Genomic DNA, 21057 nt, shown 5'->3' on the forward strand with positions numbered 1-21057 from the left:
GTCGGTCTGATTTTCAGCAAGACTCGAGGCTGCTGTCTTGATTTTAAGATGGCTTTTGCACAGTTCAGCCGGATCCTGCGACTTCCAACTATTGATAAGAAGAAGAAAGTGAAGCAGTATGAGCACGTGCATCGTGACATTAATCCATACGACCTGTGGGAGATTATCGGTGAACTGGGCGATGGCGCTTTCGGGAAAGTTTATAAGGTGAGACGCAGACGTTCATAAAACCTGTTTGACAGCCAGTGAAACTCTTCTAGGCTACGATACTCCTGCTTTACTACGACCAAGGTTTGATTAATGAATATTAATATGTTTATACTGACGCCTTTCGTAGCCTTCAAATCACTTCTTTAATTAATATTTGCAGGCTACGCCTTTTACACAGTAGGATTCGTTTATTTGTCAGCACATTACCGACTTTAAGCCAATCAGTAGGGCCTGATGGACGGACGTCATCTTACCTAATTAATATTCATTAGCATAACCTTTCCCGCAGTAGGATTTAACAATTCTCTTTTGCCATCCTGTAATGCTTTTGATAATGAGATGATCTTTCAAATAAAAATACAAATACTTACATAAACACCGTGGACAAGTCTGAAATACTGTGTGATTTATTTACACTATGTCAGCTTGATAACCTGTTTATTGGTCATATTTACAAGTTCAGATGACTATACGTCTTGTTTAATGTACGCCCTACTGAAAAATCCAGCATAAGCTGGTGAGAGAGTTTTAGCTGGTCTCCCAGCTTGGATTTAGGTGGTCTAGCTGTGTTTTGGTAACTTTTTAAGCTGGTCTAGCTGGACTTCGCTTTAAGACCACCTGACCCACCAGCTTTGCCAAGCTGCGACTGGGAGGACCACCTTAAACAAGCTACCACCTTAAGATGGTCTTAGCTGGATTTTTCAGTAGGGCATCCACTTTACATCACATTATATATCATTTACCAACAGTTTGCTTGTTATAAGTTGTAAGAATATCAAGAGATGATGTACACATGTGAATATAGTGTACTGTATATACAGTAAGTCATTCATGCACTGACATGTATAGTGGTATTCGTGCTATTGACATGAAGAAATGCACGTCTGAGGTTTTACTGCCCTGAAGGAAATCATCTTGACTAACTAACTAACCACCGCTTCTACAGTACTGACTCAATAATACGTGAACTCAGTGTTGAGTGACACCCGGGCGGGCGCTGTACGGGGCCTTCAGGGGTCGATCACAGTCACTGTATGTAGGAAGATGTTGGAATGTGCTGCATTTTGGGGAGGCGGAGAGGAAGAAACATGCAGCTGAATTTGCCTTTTGTCTTGTGACAATCTGTGACAGGGTTTGTTACGTTCCCCATGACATCCAGGGTCACTGTAACCCTTTAGCCCTGTTAAGACCTTCGGTCAGTTCAGAGCAGTTTGGCTGTGTGTTAGGGTTAACTATCGGAATCTCACAAAAAACATGTCCAGTTTGCATTTCTGTCCAAAAGAAAAAAAGAGACGTTGTGATTTTCTGGGACATATATATAAATGACTGGATTGCGCATAAGTCACAGTATTAAAAGTACACTCCACTTTTTTTTTAAATAAGTTAATTTTCCAGATCCACTAGAATTAAAATTTGAGTTTTACCCTTTTCGGATCCATTCAGCCGATCTCCGTGTCTGACGTTTCCACTTTTAGCATAGCATTTATTGGATCTGGTTAGACCATTAGCATCGTGCTCAAAAATGACCAAAGAGTTCCTATAATTTTCTGTTTAAAACTTGAGCACCCGAAAATAGTCCTCAGCTTGGTAACTTTTAATACCTGGGGACTATTTTCGTCTGCTGCGTAATATCATTGCACCTGTTGCACCCATGTTACGGCAGCAAAGTCCTTGATTATTACGCCAGAATGAGAGTATAGTTCCTAGTCATATCTGCCTAGAAAATCACAACTTTTAATTTTCTGTCAGTCTTGGTACACGATGCAACTACAGAAGAGTCAAGTTTTAAATAGGAAAAATATTGAAACTTTTTGGTTATTTTTTAGCGCGATGCTAATGGTCTAATCAGATTCTATGGATTGTGCTAAGCTATGCTAAAAGTGCTAGCGCCAGATACGGAGATCAGCTGAAAGGATTCCAAAACAATAAGAATCAAATATTTAACTCTAGGGTAGCTGGAAAATGAGCATATTTTCAAAAAAAGTGGAGTGTCCCTTTAAAGAACATCATCTTTATCTTTCACGGTTATGAGGGATTAGTTGTTGTCAGTACGTTTGATTTGTTTATACTGTTGTAATTGTGAGTTGATTACAGAGCTTAATGTTAGCGGATACTGTAGTTCATTGTCTTATAAAAGACAAAAACCTACCAAAGTCTTCAACCTAAGCTGAAGAAATAAATGTTAAAGAAATACAGAGACATCTTCACCTGTACTGTTTTTTACATTATAAGACATTTATATTTATTCCCTCCCACAATAAAACCTTGATGTATGATCCCAGATGATTAATGGACATGTATGAATATTTATTTGTGTCTTTCAAAATAATAATTATGAATCGTTTCAAAACAATCAAATTTAAACGGAAATGAGTAAATGTCAGATTATGTTGTTCAGTAAGTTGTGTTGTAATGAAATAATGCTGAGATATTATTGAATGTAATGTCAGTGAAGTCCCACAGGGGTTTGGTCTGTAGATGTTTCTACAATACATAAGGACTGATGTCTAATCATCAATGTTCAGTAGTGTTGGTTTCATTATGATAAGAAAGCTGTGGGTGGAGTTGAACACATTTCACACTGATCTCACTTAAACGACACGCACACCAATGACAGCAAGCACTCAATATATATATATATATATATATATACACATCATTGTTCATTTTAGTTTTATAATTTCCAAAATTTTATTGCAAAGATTTCAGTCCCTGTGTTGACATGGAAGTGTGTTTGTACGTCTCGTCTCATGGCTTTCATCTAGTCATTGAATTGTTTTGTCTCTGCTGGTTGTGTTCAGTCTATAGTAGTGAAGCGTGACTTTAGGGTTTCTCTATTGTTTAAGGTTAATATTGATAGAAGCACAAGGTTACTCAGTTTATTGTGTAAGAGAGTCTATATTTATCTCTCTTAACCTCGCTGTGTGTTTGTTTAAAACATGCTGTGTTTGGTCAATGCTCTACTGGTTTCACTTTATTTTGGTATTGTGATGATATGCTATGTAGTTGTGTGATGTTGTTTATGAAAATGGTAGCCTAATAAAAATAAAAACCTTTAATCTGTTTCCTCTTTATGTAAACCTTGTGCATGCAAAAGACCGTGGAAAACAGGCCAATCTCAACATAACACTGACTGTGACGTTGCAGTCGAGATGTACGCCCCAACATTAAATTACACATTAAATTAATTACAATGCTAAAAACAAAGGGGTGACTGCTGAGTTAGCGCTATATGCTAGTTAATGCTATATGCTAGTGTTTAGCCTGAAGTTCTACTATTGACGTTACAGTTACATTTTGCAGACTGAAAAAAACACAAACTTACCACTCAGAAATGTCTATTAACAATCAGAGCTACTGAAATGAGCTGCTCTGAGAAACAGCCAATCAAAGCAGAGCTCAACATTATTATTCATGACCTTTTTATTCCGTTGGCAAATTCTAGGGTTGTAAATGGACACGTAAACCGTCTCTGGGGTGCATCGTTGCTAATAATATTAATATTTTTACTTAAAAGTCACAAACCTTAAATATCAGAGAACAACTTTACATATTGTTTCAATGCATTCTTTGGCACCTTTAGTAACACACTTAGAGAAATATATATATAAACTTTTTTGTTGTAACCCTAATTTTGTAGCATATTATTTACCATTGGCTGCAAAACTATGGTTATTTTGTGATAAACATTTTTTTTTAACTATAATAACTGTTTTATTGGTTTTTACTGTACTTAAACCATGGTTAACTGCAGTCAAACAAGATGGATGTGTTGAAATGAGCATGACACAGGGTTGAAAGTACAACGGGTTGTGTTAATGGTCTCTTCAGGTTATTTGTAGATAACATCAGAACTTCTTTCTCCTCAGACAGGTGCCATAATCTGCTCAATGCTTATTTAAGTGGATTTGTGGCTTTATTTGAGGTCACGTGAAGAGGTCGCATGTGAAATGGCATCTGATATCATGGTGTTAGGTCGCTCTGAGAGCTTTTTAGCGTGTTGCAATGCAATTGCTATTGATTTTTTTGAGGGGGTGGTTGCTAAGGTGTTGTGGTTGGTTGCTTGCTCTGTGGTTTTTATACTGGCCCAGCCCAGGTCTGACCTTTTAGTCTCTAGATACAGTTGAACATCTCTCATCTGGCCGTGAGCTTTATTTCTGCTCATCTGTCTGAAGATCTTTGTCTAAATTCAGAGGTTTAGACAGTTAGTTAGTGGTGTTACTATTGCTCATCATAGTTAAACAAACCACTGAACACGAATGTTAAACTTTGACCCAGTGTGTACAGATGCATGCATGCATTTGAACTTTAAGCTGAAATAATGTGGTTTGTTAAAATGAGGTCTGCTGAGCCTCACATCAACCAAAATACATTTATTCATTTATTTGATATTTCCTTAAATCTACTCAATAAATAAAGAGGACGTCACTTTTTAGAAATTGTGTTTCTCGTGTGTGTATTATTTACATTATTTACTCAGTCTCTTGTCATTGTAACTCTCAATGGCTTTCTCTGATCTTCAAAACTGAAACTACGACTTTAAACCGTTGTTATGGGTTTTCTGCTTTCAGTAGAAGTGGAATGTGAGCAACTCTTGAAGCTTCAAAAGCACACAATAGTCTAATAAACTAACTAAAGTGTCCTAAAGAATGAGTTTGGTGTCAAACGAGTATTAAAAAGAGTAATAACATCAGCAGTTGAGTGATGATCTTATGATGTTGTTCACTTGTTATCTGGTGTGTGCAATAATGGTGAATTTGATGGAGATATCACCAGCAGGATAAAGTGAAGTAAAGTGATTCATATACTGACTCTCATGCTATGTGATTGAATGTGAAACATGTGGTTTTATCTGTTTCAGGCTCAGAATAAAGAAACTGGCGTGCTGGCTGCGGCTAAAGTCATCGAAACCAAAAGTGAAGAGGAGCTGGAGGACTACATGGTGGAGATTGAAATCTTAGCATCCTGTAACCATCCGTACATTGTCAAGCTTATGGATGCCTTCTTTTATGACAACAAACTATTGGTAAGACTGTCACAACATAGTTCAAAATGTGTGTTGTCTTGTGTAGTTTAGAAAGGAGGGATCTGAATCTGTGGAGGGATCATGAACACACTTATATAATAAACCTCCTCAATGAGTTTCAGGTGTTCCCAAAACTCACAGTTACACATTAAATAAGTCACCTCACCTTACATTGTCAAAGTTTCTCATGTCAGAAACGCAGTTAACTTGACTTTTAACTAGGATATTTGTCACATATAAACACATTGAATTGAATTTCTGTAAAGTATTGGATAAATCACCTTCAGCATGAACATGCAGTGTAAACTAATAAATAACTAATAAAGCTCATGTGCTGTTTAATAGTAAAACATGATCACACACATGTATTGCAGCTGTAGTGTAACTTTTTTTGATAAATTTGTTTTAGTGTTGTTTAAACAGTTAGTGTAATGGTAGATACTGTAGTAATAGAGATCTATCAGGTTTATTTATTTTGGGTGTACTTGAACACACTAAGACTAGAGCTTATGTATAATGATCCTGTACCTTTAAATCTTTTATATGTAAATGATCTCTGTTATGATTGGCTAACCTCCACACACCTGTGCAGCTCCCATATCTCTTCATATAGGGTCAGGCCTACAAGTATAAATAGAGAGAGAGGTGTTTTTAACCAAGTTAAATTCAGTGGTCTTGTCATGTGTTAAAGGATTACTCCACTTTCATAAAAAATACAGATAATTTACTCACCTCATGTCATCCAAGATGTTTATGTCTTTTTTGTTCAGTTGAAAAGAACTTAAAGGAACAGTATGTAAGAAATGTATATCAATTAATCATAAAATGGCCTTGATATATCACTAGACATTAAGAAATCATTTTCATTTCAAATACTTATACCCAGGTGAAAAATTAGTACACTTCCATAGTGTACTTAAAGTGCTTTATTTTCGCACACTATTTTTGTACTTAATATACTAAAAATTCATCTTTAGTACTTAAGATGTTCTTAAGATTATCTAAGTGTACTTCACTGTGCTATTTTGAGACACCATGAATATTAACTAAAATGTGCTTTTAACATACTATCTCTGTATTAAAAAATGTATTTAGTTAACACTTTTACTAAACTTGAACTCAACTTTCATACAAAATGTACTAAAAGTGGTACCTAAATACATTTTTAAAATACATTTTTAGCACATTTTAGTTAATTTTTATGGTGTCTCAAAATAGCACAGTGAAGTACACTTAGATGATCTTAAGAACATCTTAAGAAGTACTAAAGATTAATTTTTAGTATATTAAGTACAAAAATAGTGTGCGAAAATAAAGCACTTTAAGTACACTATGGAAGTGTACTACCTTTTCACCTGGGTATCACTGACAACAGTGGTCTGGCCAGGATATTGTCATTTAAAAAGTGGAGTTGCAGCCCTCAACTGATGTTGATGTTTTCATTTTGTGTATTGGCCACCAGTTGTGTGATTGCAGTACCAGTTTTAGCCACATGTTTTGTGATTGCAATACCAGTTTTGGCCACAATCCTACATACTGTTCCTTTAAGTTTTTGGAGGAAAACATTCCAGGATTTTTCTCATTTTAATAGACCATATTGGACCCCAACGGTTTACAATTTCAATGTAGCTTCAAATGGCTTTAAACGATTCCAACCAAGGCATAAGGGTCTTACCTAGCAAAACCATTGTCATTTTTTGTAAGAAAAATAAATAAGAATTTTGAAACCACAACTTCTCATCTTGCAATAGCCGTGTGATGCGCCAGCGTGACCTTACGTATTGCGTAAGCACGTCGAAAGGTCACACATGATGTATGGGGAAACTTAAGCTGCAGTGTTTACAAGTGTTGAGAAAGGGGAGCATTCAGACGTTGTTGTATGTGGAATGATACTTAAAGTGACACAGAGATATTAATTAGTGTGTATTTCACATATGTATGCATGGCTTTTGACGTGATTATGCAATACGTAAGGTCACGCTGGCGCATCACATGGCTAGTGCAAGATGAGAAGTTGTGGTTTAAAAGTGCTTATTTTATATTTTCCTTGTCGAAAATGATGATTGTTTTGCTAGATAAAACCCTTATGTCTCGGTTGGGATCGTTTGGAGCTCCGTTGAAACTGTAAACTGTTATGTGGAGACAAATCCTGGAATTTTTTTTCTAAAAAAATTCTTCTTGACTGAACAAAGAAAAACATAAACATCTTGGATGACATGCGGGTGAGTAAATTATCAGGATTTTCTTTTATGAAAGTGGATCCTTTAATAGAAGTAGGTTTTCATGTTGTCTAACTGTAAAAGTTGTTTATTGCTAAAGTGTCTCAGTGTAAAGATAAGTGTCTGTGCTATTGTTGAAGAATGCTGTTGTGTCTCTCTCAGATAAACTGCACACGCACCCCAAGTATACAACTTCACATCTCATATCCATACTAATTCATCTCATAAACTAAAGTTTTTATAAGATAAGCTGATTAAAACTCTGAATGTTCTGTATTTAATCATACTGTTAGCTTTGGATTCATGTATTAATGTTGATTTTTATTAATTCAAGCTACAAATATATGCATTATCTTGAACATAGCTTAATTGTATAGAGGTTTTCAGAATACTTGTAGGCAAAAGACATCTAGAGATTTTCTTATGCACTTTTAAACCTGCAGTATGTTAAGTTGTGGTGTTGTCAGTAAATGCATATGGTAATTGAGCGTGTCATAGACTGAAATATTTGGGTGTGGACGAGGTGTCTGTGGGTAAAATCAACTGTGAATGTTTAGGAGGTTTAGTAAGAGGAAATGATTTCAAACTTCTTGTCAAACATAACTGATGGTTCTTCTGTAAGTCATGTGGACCTGTTCTGATGGCAGATGCTAAACTGACCCGGCAAGGCAGAAGTTTCATAGTATAACCGAGCAATATATACAGCACACAAAGGTCCCAGGTTTAAGTCTTGGCTGGTTCGGGAGGTCTTTCTGTGTGATATGCAAGTCTAGGTGAATTGGAGATATTAGGTTGTCCTTCCCCAAGTTATAGATGCTGGAAAAGAATAAATACATAAAATACATCACTTTTGTTAGATTTATATAGGCTAAATGAACGCTTTTCATTATTTATGAATATCTACTCTATATTAAATGGGTAAGGTTTTCTGATAGATGATACTATCTACAATGGTCAGACATTTGGCAAATAGCATCATGTCTTTAGTTCTCTGTAATGTGAAGGCATTCATTCATTTAATTAACAGGTTTAATAGATGTGTCAGTTTATTAAACAGTGAATCATTTCTCTTTGTTTAAAATGGTCTTGTGTGTATTCCTGAGAGATGTGTGTATGTGTAGGCGCTCCAGGAATCTCACCTGTTTGCTTAAACTCTCACAATCTTTGAGTTTGTTCTTGCGGTTTGACCGGTTATTCATGTACACCTGCTGGCACTGTCGTATGTCATCTGGATTATTCCAGAAATGTCTGAAAGAACGCAACAGCGGTAGCTTTAGAGTCACAGCGGCGACTGGTTTCTCCAGTCTTGTCCTTTTTTTTTTGCAGGTGTTGTCCGTAGGTGAGCAGGTGACTTCTGTTATTGTCATCGTGTGACTTATATGGCTGTTGTGTTGTTGTCATGGACATCTAGTGATATGAATGCAACATCACATGTTAGGCTTAAGAGAAATACACTGTTTACTGTAAGCCATGATTTATTTATTCTGTATTAATAACAAAGTTGGCGGCTACCCTGAGTCGACACGCTCCATGTGCTGTATTACCACCTTGGCTGCTTGGTAGAATAACAACCAGCTGGATGCATTTTTGGGGTTTATTAGACCATGGGGTGACTGTCACTGGTGCTCATATTTGGGGGGGTTTATTGATTTTAAATAATCCTATAGACTTTAAATATTACTCGAGTCCTCCCAGTGTATTCTACCCTTGCAACACTCTGGTAACCTCCCAGAGAAATATGAATCAGAGTTCTGCTGGTATGACGTGTGATGGATCAAGATCTTTGTGTTATCATCTCTATCTGTACAAAGAGGTTTCAGAGACATGTACTGCATATCTATCTTGTGGGTTTTGATTTGTTTATTATCATCTCTCTCTTAATTCATAAAGTTTTTTATTAAAGTTCATCCAGAGCGGTTTTACTATGAAGATAAGTGATCACACAGTCTGTTAGGCTCTGGCCATAAACATTACAAATAATCTCTACAACTTGTTCAAATCATCTGAACCCAAACAATTTCTAAAAATCTACTGCTATTCACTCATTTTAAAGGTGGGGCGCATGATTTTGTAAAACGCTTTGGAAATGGGAGTCTGGCAGAGTACCAAAACACACTTGTAGCCAATCAGCAGTAAGGGTAACAAGCCTATATTATTAAAATACCAATAGAGTTTGTTATTTTCATTTTTATGTTATTACATGACACAATATATCATATTTACGCATATTAATGTGTTTTTTCCTGTTTTAAAACATGAATTTATAATCTTTATTAGTGGAACTAAAGGTTGGATTAAACTTGAAACGCACGTGATCGTTGTCATCAGTGACGCGACCAATCACGAAAAGCTGTGTCGTCCTCACAACTCCGTGAGCCAGCCGGCTAATCTCAAAACGCTCTGGCGGTACTTAAAACCATATGACACAGTCACGTGCCTGCAGCACCAGCTGAAGTCGGACAAAATTACTAACCGGCATGCACTGCTTTAAGTCAGCCACCGATCGGTCTTATATATATATATATATATATATATATATTAGTACTGTGCAAAAGTACCATTAGATTTGTTGTTTTTGCAATGTTATAGTGATCTCGTATAATTATTTGTCAGTCTCTATTAGAATACAACCAGAAATATTGAAAATGTGTATGTAATATTAAAAACAGTATCAAAAAGTATAAGCTGAAGTGTCAAGTATTTAGCGTAAACTTCACTTTTCACTCGAGCAATAGCAGACAGCTGCAGGATCTCTTAAACCTAAATGAAATTAAATCCTAATTTCTAATTCTTAATGAATGACTTCAGGACTTCAGTATCCTCATTATGTGTTTTTGTGTACATATTTCCTGTATTTTCTGTTTTTATCTTAAAAAAAAAGAGTAAAAATGAAATATGGATGGACATTAAAACTTTGCAAAAACAACAAAGCTGATGATGGTGGTCTTTTGACTTTTGTACAGTACTGTATGTATACTGTATATACTGTATAAAAAGAGGTTTATGATATATAGATCTCACTGACAGAAAGAGCATTTGTTGTTTATTTTTTTGTGTGTGTTATTAATTTTTTTGTGATGGTGTACAGTAGAATGAGCACTGAACAAATACAATGAAGATTTTTAGCAAACAAACACATTAAGTTCTTTTCTCTCTTTTAACACTGCTAGGGTTTCACAACCTTTCATACAAATGCACAAAAATAACAGTTTCATTTTATTTGTGTAGGTAGGACACACACACATGCACATAAGCAACTTTAGACCTGTTAGTGTTTAAAACCCAAGATATTATTACTTTAAACATTTGATATTGTAATGATCATTGATAATTGTGTAAAGAATTGAACGTTGTGTTTTTTTTTTAACACTGGATTGTATGATTGTATTCATTTCTCAAAACTTTTATGTTGCATTTTATGGAGCAAACATGTGTCTGTCACACTCTAGTGTGATTCTCCTGTCTATCTGCATATCTTAAAGTAGGTCAGATACTTTGACAATCAGATCATCTTAACACATTTCTTTGTTTTCCACCCATACATGTCAAACTCCTACTGATGTTTGAGATTTTATTGTAATTCAGATCAGCTGCCCTCAACTCTTTCTTTCTTGTTTGACATTTATTGTTTGTGCAGAAAGCATCATTTATGTTAATGACAGACACAGTGAGTCTGTTATTGTGTCAACAAGCAGGGTAAAGGTGTAAACTTGTTTGCTCTGAACAGAGAGATGGTGCGCCCATTAATCTCAACACACACACACAGAGAGAGAGAGAGTGATTTATTACTTGCACATCTTCTCCGTAATAATAATCATTCAACTGTTTGCACATCAGCAAAGTTCAGAAATACACAAAACCAAACTGATAACAGACGATATCGGAGTAGTTTTTCTTTCATCTGTTTTCATGTAATGATTGTCTGTTAATGTATTTGACACACAGATCATGATTGAGTTTTGTCCTGGAGGTGCTGTTGATGCCACTATGTTAGGTAAGAGTCTCATATACACTTAAAACAGCTTTATATTCACAGTGACGTATCAATAGTTTACATTTATGTAGTTATATAGACTTGCACTAAGAAACAAAATTATATTTGGAGATTATTAAAATGAGCATACAGACATCATATAGTTTTTACACAAGTGGCAATAATGCAAAAAATCTCACTCTCATTACTGCAAAGCACAATGTAAGAAATCTCCATCTAAACAGGCCTAAAGCAAGGCATGATTCTTTTATTGTGTGTGTGTTTACTGAGATCTGATGGTTTGATGTTTGTAGAGTTGGACCGAGCTCTTAAAGAACCTCAGATCCAGGTGATCTGTAAACAGATGTTGGAGGCTCTTCAGTATCTTCACAGTATGAAGATCATTCACAGAGATCTGAAGGCTGGAAACATTCTCCTCACACTGGACGGAGACATTAAACTAGGTGTGTATGGACATTTGTATGTGTGTGTGTGTATACAGATCAATAAGTTAAAATGATTTAAGACATGATGAATGTTATTGTTTGTGGATTTATCTATCAGGGCAATGTTTCTCAAACATATTAACTTCTAATATAATTACAGTTTATGAGATCTGATAGCTCAGTCCAGAGTCTAAAATGAACACTCGGCAAGCGCCAAATATAAGTAAAAATCATCACCAGCGGGTATATGAAACCGTATCAATCCCCAGTTGGCCGGTGACATTTTTATAAATTCTAGGCACAGTGCTAACGGGTGTTGTGGACTTCATGTGACGCCGTACAGACCAATGTGTGGTAATGACATGAAGGTATAGTGAGATCAAGTGGAAAACAATGCTTATGAATCACTTTCGCTGTACTTTATAGGGGTCATATCATAAAAATCTGACTTTTTTCATGTTTAAGTGCTATAATTGGGTCCGCAGTGCTTCTATCAACCTAGAAAATGTGAAAAAGATCAACCCAGTAACTTAGTTTTGTTAAACCATCCTCTGCAAGCATGTGAAAAATCGGTCATTGAAATTTGGCTCTCCATATGATGTCATAAGGGGATCTTATTACAATAATACTGCTTCTTAATCTGCACCACGACACTGCCATTTAGTGCAGAGAGAAAGAATTAGAGAAAAAATAATTGACAGCACAATTGAGTGACAATTTTAACAAACTACCATTATGGTGATCAGTGTTTGCATTTCATCAGCTCATTTGCATTTTAAAGGACATACCTCAAAAATGGCAAATTTTTGCTCACACCTACAAAGTGTCAATTTTAACATGTTATAATAGTTTTTCTATATGGTATTTTGAGCTAAAACATCACAAACATACTCTGGGGACACCAAAGATTTATTTTACATTTTTAAAAAGTCTTGTGAAACGTCCCCTTTAACATCATAATCCAGTCACTCTGCGCAGCGCCACAGGAAGTCCAACTCCACCAAAACCCAAACATGATGTGCAAACATTACAAACTCACGACAGTGCTTGGTGTTTGTAAATGTAAATATAGACACGTGAGGAGGATGACTTAAAATAGGAACGGGTGGAAAAATAGAGAGTTACTGAAAGGCATATATCAACCTAGCTACAGTGAGGAAAATAAGTATTTGAACACCCTTCTATTTTGCAAGTTCTCCCACTTAGAAATCATGGAAGGTCTGAAATTGTCATCGTAGGTGCATGTCCACTTTTTTAAAAAATCCAGAAATCACAATGCATGATTTTTTAACTATTTATTTGAATGACACCGCTGCAAATAAGTATTTGAACACCTGTCTATCAGCCAGAATTCTGACTCTCAAAGCCCTGTTACCTTTAAAATGTCCACCTCCACTCCATTTATTATCCTAAATTAGATGCACCTGTTTGAGGTCGTTAGCTGCATAAAGACACCTGTCCACCCCGTACAATCAGTAAGAATCCAACTACTAACATGGCCAAGACCAAAGAGCTGTCCAAAGACACTAGAGACCTCCACAAGGCTGGAAAGGGCTATGGGGAATTTGCCAAAGCAGCTTGGTGAAAAAAGTTCCACTGTTGGAGCAATCATTAGAAAATGGAAAAAGCTAAACATGACTGTCAATCTCCCTCAAACGGGGGCTCCATGCAAGATCTCACCTCGTGGAGTCTCAATGATTAGCCTGGCTCCGCCCTCCTACGTGCTTCCGCTTATTTTTCATTTCTCTTCAGCAGTACGTCTGGGATGGCTCTATAGAGTTTCGTTTTCTCCTGCAAAAATCTGCAGGACCAATCAGCGAACAGATGGGGGTGGCTAACGTTGCAGAACACAAATGATGAACTCGCATACACGGTCCTCTGTTTTAATTTGTTTACGTTAAATTACAAACAGGTACTTATGGGCGTATTTTGTTATTCGGTGGCGTAATGAAGACCGAAATATTATGACAGGTTTTACACGCTGCTGTTGTGTTATTTGAGCTGTTTCTGGATGAAGACAGACTGCTGACAGCGAGTCTTGTTGACAGCGTTCAGGGAAAACTTCCTAATGTCAAGCGTAAAATGAATTCCCACTTAAACCATATAACAAAAACACACACGCGAGTGTAAATGTGGTCACTGAAATTAATGTGACTCTACAGTCACACATAACAGGCAGCAGTTTCTTTTTAATACATTATATATTGATATATGATCAGGTGAAAAACAACACTGAACTGAACTAGACTGAATCAGGCTGAACTGAAGTGAGCTTGTGGCATTGAATATAGTTCATGTTTCATGAAGAAATGCTTCCTAGGTGCCTACAGTTCAATAGGTGTCTTATAAGGCAATTTATGTTTTGTATCAGGCTTCACAACACCTATAACCCACACAATGCTGTCAGTTAGACAAATCCGGATGTTTTCAATCTGAAATGAAAGTGTGATGTTTGGATACGTGTTGTGTCTTGTGCCGGTGTTAGTTTATCACAAAAGATCTCTCTTAGTCATTCTGGTGATCTTTCCCACATACACAGAAACAGGAAGATTAACTTCATTCTGAAACCTTTAAAAGTATCATGTGAAGGGTTTGTGTTGTGTAAAGTACTCAATGATTTCCTCTGTACTACACTGCTCAATATCTGAACTGAACGTCTCGTCATCCAGTGTCTCTTAATGGTTTTTCTGAATGTCAGGCCAGGAGAGGTTTTCCTGTAGACAAACTGCTAACCTTACAATAAGGTTGTATTTGTTAGCATTAGTAAATGCATTAGATCACACTAACACTACATTACATTACATTACATACATATAGACGGTTTTAGCAGTAACAACATAAACAAGCGGCTTTCATGGAAAATGCATAACTTCCGGCAAACTCAGCTAAGAATAAATAACAACAAAATCCATTTAAAGTAGTTTATTTAAATAACAAGCAAAATATACAACATGTAGCTTACCTAGAAAACCAAAACATTTGTTATTTTCAACAAGGTATTTGTTTAAGAGTCAGTTTCAGAAACTAGTCAGACCAATAAACAAACAGAAACTGGAAGTAAAGTTCAGACCAGACGCGTAACCACGTCACCGCACGTGCATTCAATGAAACCATCTAGAGCTAGCTCAGCGTCAAAACTGAAGAAACATAAAAAAACTACATGAACATAAAATACTCCATTTATCCTATAAAGATTATTGAATGAGTTCACATCTATTCTGGACTACTATTCGCTACTTTTCTAAAGTTATTCAGTCAGAGTCATCCATATTAAAGATTTTATTAAATCAACTTATTGGTGTGGTTTCCCAGACAGGGCTTACACTAGTCTCAGACTAAAATGCATGTTGAGCTGCCTTCATTAAAAATACCTTACAATACATATTTTAGCATATGTTAATGCCAATATTTTGTCTTAAGATGTAAACCAGTATTGTTTTTTGTAAGGTATGTTTATAAAAACGACTGTATTACTAAGGCCTATTCCTGGATTAATCTAAACTCTGTCTGGGAATCTACCCTTTAGTTTTCTAATGAAAAAAAACTAGTGATGCACCGATGTATTGGCCGCCGATATTTATCGGCCGATTTTTGATGAATTTGACGCCATCGGCATATCGGCAATAGCACGAGAAAGGCCGATACCGATTGTTTATTAATTAAATGCATAAAGAAATCCATTATATTTTAAAAAAAATTTGTTAATGTTGTTAATAAAATAAATGCTGAATATCAAAAACCACCTTTGAAGGTTGTCATGTTGTCGACGTTGTTCGGTCCGAACGGACGTTTCCGTTTATGTCCCTCATACGTAAGCGTAATTTGAATTCCCACCGCGCAGCGAGTCCACGCAGATACCAGCGAGAAGAGCAAACTTTTCTGCTGAATTGACAACCTACACAGGAGCAACAAAACTAAATGCATCTTTTATAACAACAACAGCAAAAACTGCCTGGATCAGCAAGAGCAAAAACCCAAATTAACATCGGTAACTTTAGTGCTTTACCGCGAGATGCAAACAGCTACAGGAGGCAAAGGGTCTGAAAGGGTCGTTGCACTGTTTATTTTGGTAAGGTAGGTACGCGATATGTTTGTATTGAGATGGATTCAGATATTCTACTTTGATGAAACGTTGTGTTGCTTATGAAATTTGTGTTCGTTTTCCGGATTAGCATAACGATATAGTTACTACGTCTACACAATCGAACCTGTGCTTAAACTAATTCTGATGTAAACCAGTTGTTTATGTTGGTTATTTTGGAAGTGTTATTCACTTTGTACTGCAAAGTTTTCTCACTGGTGAATGAGACATGAGACGTGACCGTCTGATCTGTGCGTGTTCATGTGTTTGGAAAGAGGCGTGACTTTGGAGAGCGATTTGACTTGAGGGTGGGATCGGGATTTCATTGCTAGGCGGCTACCGTTAGCATTTTTCAAAATGTGTTACCCTACCTTTAAATGTTAATTAGATCCAATCCATGTTCAGTAAAAATAATTTGATGCAGAAATAAACTAGCTAATAGACCAACTGTATAGTATTGTATACAAGTGTTTAATATCGGTATTGGCATCGGTATCGGCCAGAAGTTGTCTGTTTAAATCGGTATCGGTATCGGCCCAAAAAAATCCTATTGGTACATCCCCCTGAAAAGTGAAGCCAAAACGTCTCGATCGCCCCCCCCCCCCCCAGTGACTGGTCCCAGTATAGGTAATAAACCCCGCCTCCCCATGTTATTCAATGGGACTTGGGACCAACTAAAAAAATTAATTACACTTCAATTATCTTTTTTCCGAAGCTGGTTTCTGTCATTTACTGTAGTTTTTATCACGCTGATGTAAATTCAAATGTTTGTTTTTAAAATAGGTTTGTGTTTAGTTAGATATTTAATGATATAAAAACGGTGGTGTCACGTCATGATTGACAGCTGTGATATCGTGTGATATGCGCATTCTACGAGAGCGAGGGCGGGGTTTTGACTTCGCGGCTTCCCTTCCTGCTCACTAGTGCGCATGACTGGTCCCGAAATCGCTAGTGCGCAGACTCAAGACCCAAGATGTCAGCGCCATATCGGGACACTTGCGGCTTCACTTTTCACCAATGGAAGAGAGCGAACAGGCGTCGTCCATCTTTTTTACAGTCTATGGTACATCCCTAAAAAAAAACTAATATGTTAACAACATTCAAAGGAACGATTTCGCTCTAAACGTTTGTACAAAAGAAAAATCTGAAACATTTCATTCCGTAGTCTGGATTGTTCGTTTAATGGATTTAACAAAATGTTGTTTTATGATAAGATTTACATTTTTGTTTGGCAGGGGCCGGTTGCACCAGCTGTTCGTTGGTTACAATGTAGCTTAGTTACGACGTAAATGGGCACTAAGTTACAACTTACGCAATACTAAATGTTTTTGCGTTGAACCATTAAACCAAGTTTAAACGTAACAAAACTAAATATTTATGGAAACCTCCGTCCATGAATAACGGTCGGAATAAGATGTCAGCCAGATTAGATCACATCGATGAGCACATAATTGATTATGAAGAGCCGCAAGTTCGTCAACAGTTTTCAAGAAATGTTTTGTTTTCTGTGTATCCATCAATTAAATTAAGATTTAAAATTTATTCCTGTTTATTTTCTCCTCCATGTGTGGGATAGATATTTTCAATTAAAAGTGTAATGTTTTGAGTTCGATAACATATGCTTTAACGTCTTTTTACTTTCAGTTTAGGCCAGTCCGTAATGAGTTTGAAATTACGTGCTGTTCAGACTGTTTCCTGTTTACCTATTAGAAGGCTTGTGATTGGGTTAAGAAAAATAGACGTCTTTCTATGTGACAACGCATTACTTTATGGAGGGCTTACGACCTACTAGCTACGTTCTGCCTTAAGAACAAATGGTGCAACCAAATAAAGTAAAGAGTTAGTTGTAAACTAGCTAGTAGTTACTAAGCCTCTAGTTTGGACTTTACGTCCCAGTTTAAGTAAGAATTTACGGACGACTGGTGCAACCCTACCCAGAGGTTTAAAATACTAGTGGTTATATTACAGCAGGATTAGGAAAAAATTGTAATCCAATGTTGCTTGTTTCTTTCACAGCTGATTTTGGGGTTTCTGCAAAAAATACCAAAACTCTTCAAAGGCGAGACTCATTCATTGGGACTCCTTATTGGTGAGTACTGGCCTACTAATAGAAGTGAATGAACTCATCAGATCATCACCTGTCTCCATATCTTCTGTAAATATTTTGAGTAGTAATGTTAGCAGCATGACAGGTGTTTATTATGGGATCACCTGATGTTGTTGTCTATTTGTTCAGGATGGCTCCTGAGGTGGTAATGTGTGAGACCATGAAGGACGCACCATACGACTATAAAGCGGACATCTGGTCTTTGGGTATCACATTGATCGAGTTAGCTCAGATCGAACCGCCCCATCATGAGTTAAACCCCATGAGAGTTCTTCTAAAAATTGCCAAGTCTGAGCCGCCCACCCTGGATCAGCCCTCCAAATGGTAACCGAATCTGAGAGTGAATATTCATCGGTTTTAATGGATTAGGATTTATTAGCTGTATCTCCTCTTCATAGCTTTCATCATTAAGACTTTTAATAATTTCTAGGTTCAGTGTTATATATGTTTATCACTGTATCTGGGTAAATATTGAATATTTTTGTATATTTCAGGTCAATGGAATTTAAGGATTTTCTTAAAAAAGCTTTGGACAAAAACCCTGAGACGAGGCCAACGGCTGCTCACCTTCTTGAAGTAAGACGTTTCACTTCTGTCACATTCGCACACATTTCCCTTTTACGTACATGAAAAATGACTCTATGATGTTTGAGATGTTGTGCTAGGTGTACAGACAAACACTTTCATGTCTCATCGGGCCATCATGAATTGTACAGAGAGAATCAAAACTATTTTCATTCTTTGCTATTTTTTCTTTAAATGGCACATATGCCTATTTTTACAAGATACAATAAAAGCCTAATATGTGCCTTGATGCTCAAAATGCTTCACAGGTCATTGGTTAAAGCATGTCCAAAATCACCCTGTTTGGGTGGGAACCCATATTTGTACCTTTTAAATGCAAATGAGCTACAGCTTTCAGTAAAAATAGATCTGTAAATACAGTCTGTGACGCATGTGCTACAACGTGCTTACAAACACATTAAGAAAAGCTTTTCGGTAAAATTAACCAGTCAGTCAGTGGCTGTGGGCGGGGCTTTATCAGTGTGACATCACATTAACAAGAGAATCAAAACGGCATGTCTAATGAGACTGCTTTGGTTTAATGAGGATTAAAAAAGGAGAGGTTGGATTTTTTTCAATGTAGGGTGCTTGTGATCACACACATTTATATCCAAAACTTATAAAAGTGGATTTTGGATAATTAGAGCCTTTAACACCAGACCAAAGATAAACACTTTTCATGCCAATAAAAATCCTAAACAATCCTGAAGTAATGAGTGAGTACAGCATCTAAAATATCAATTTTAGGACTTCAGTGGAAGATGGTAAGAAATCCTTGTCACAACCCCTTTATGATCTCATGTTTAATATGAATAATAGTGCTGTGGCTCATACAATTACCTGTACTGACAAATTCATTCATATTAAACTATATTGCTATACTACACAGCATGCTAAATCCTCTAAATTCATTAACATATGTATCAAACATTTATCTGTTGTCTCCCGTGAAGAACCTGATGCATGACATCTGTTGAGCGTGGATAGAAAGTAACTTGAACTCATGTTTATCTCTGATAACACACACGTGCGCGCACACACAAACAGACACACACACACACACAGATGGTTGATGAGCTTGTGCCCTATGTCAATATATATCTTGGTAATATATCTATATGTTAATATATCTCTTTCATGTCAGTACAGTGATAAACATTTATTACAAAGTCAGTCTCTGAAGTATTGTGGGTGTAATTTGAATTCATTTCTTTGGATGCTTTTTATAAAAGTGCATTGTTGGCTGTATGTTTTTATCACTTGACTTGTCCTGACATACAGTAGAGTCGAGTCAGCTGAATTATAGATGAGTGAATGAGGTTCCTCTTCATTACACAGCTGTTTAAACTCAGCACCTTTAACTTTCATTTAACTCAGTCAGCACTTTTACCAATTAAAGCAGAAGGGTCACACTTCACTTCTTCATAATGAACTGATGCTCTTTCAGATAACACAAGTATTATTTGAAGAGAGATCACAGCAGTCCAAGAGATCAAAACTCCTGAAAAACATCATTACTGCTAAATAAACCCAACAACAGATGTTATGTGTCTGATGACTGCTTACTAAATCATTCAATAAATCTTCATGAAATATTCAGTTCAGCTGAAATTATTTGACTGTGTGATATGAAAGATACATAATACACATGTTATAAAGGAAATGGCTGTCATTTAAACAGTTCACAATGTCATAACTGTTATAAATGTATTAAGGGTTTTAGTTCATCTATCTTTCAATCTAATCACTGTTTTTATAGGGTATTATATACTGATGTACCTCCAAATGTTCATGTCAATAGTATTTGATGTGCTATTAGACTTTAGATGAATCGTGAATGTCATTGAGATGTTTATGAGAAAAATGACTCATGTGTCTTTGTTTAATCTGTGTCCAGCATCCCTTTGTGAGTTCAGTGAAGACCAATCGTCCTTTGAGAGAACTGGTAGCTGAAGCTAAAGCTGAAGTGATGGAGGAGATTGAAGACAATAATGAGGACGGAGATGATGAAGTTGATCTCTCATCTGTAAGGCTTTGCTTTCTCATTCATACAGTATAGTACACAATCTCTCACTTTACTCAAAAATAATACTAGTACTGTATTTGTATCTGGTGTAGTATGAAGGGTTTACTACACACTTCCATATTAAGTGAATGTGTGAAAGATTATGGCACATGAACATATACAGGTTATGTTGCAGTCCCTTCAGAAAAACGAGATTATGCGATCGCATAATTCAACCCATCATCAGCCTAAGTCCGCATATTTACGCGGGCACTACATTTTTCAAATACGCCGCACTTTCGCAGCATAAATTGCAGATTTCCGTGCGCAAAATATGCAGGGCTTGCATAATTTCATAATCCACCCGTTTTCGTAGCAAAAATCACACATATCTTAGCACAAAGTTGAAAAATTTAGCATTTATTT

At 36.4% G+C, this 21057-nt stretch overlaps 1 protein-coding gene across 3 annotated transcripts in view; it reads left to right on the top strand.

Annotated features, from left to right (window-relative positions):
• stk10 (serine/threonine kinase 10) overlaps positions 1 to 21057 on the top strand; it is a 38538-nt gene that overhangs the window by 905 nt on the left and 16576 nt on the right. For 2 of the 3 annotated variants that reach the window (XM_065287601.2, XM_065287602.2), the window contains exons 2-9: positions 1 to 207; positions 5072 to 5236; positions 11401 to 11449; positions 11743 to 11892; positions 17972 to 18044; positions 18192 to 18386; positions 18557 to 18638; positions 20524 to 20652. In XM_065287601.2, the coding sequence (XP_065143673.1) occupies positions 49 to 207; positions 5072 to 5236; positions 11401 to 11449; positions 11743 to 11892; positions 17972 to 18044; positions 18192 to 18386; positions 18557 to 18638; positions 20524 to 20652 (1002 nt within the window). In that variant the 5' untranslated portion in view covers positions 1 to 48. The remainder of the gene's footprint in view (positions 208 to 5071; positions 5237 to 11400; positions 11450 to 11742; positions 11893 to 17971; positions 18045 to 18191; positions 18387 to 18556; positions 18639 to 20523; positions 20653 to 21057) is intronic. The other variant, XM_065287600.2, reaches the window with a different exon arrangement.

This window comes from Paramisgurnus dabryanus, chromosome 18, assembly GCF_030506205.2.
Source record: "Paramisgurnus dabryanus chromosome 18, PD_genome_1.1, whole genome shotgun sequence".
NCBI lineage: Eukaryota > Metazoa > Chordata > Actinopteri > Cypriniformes > Cobitidae > Paramisgurnus > Paramisgurnus dabryanus.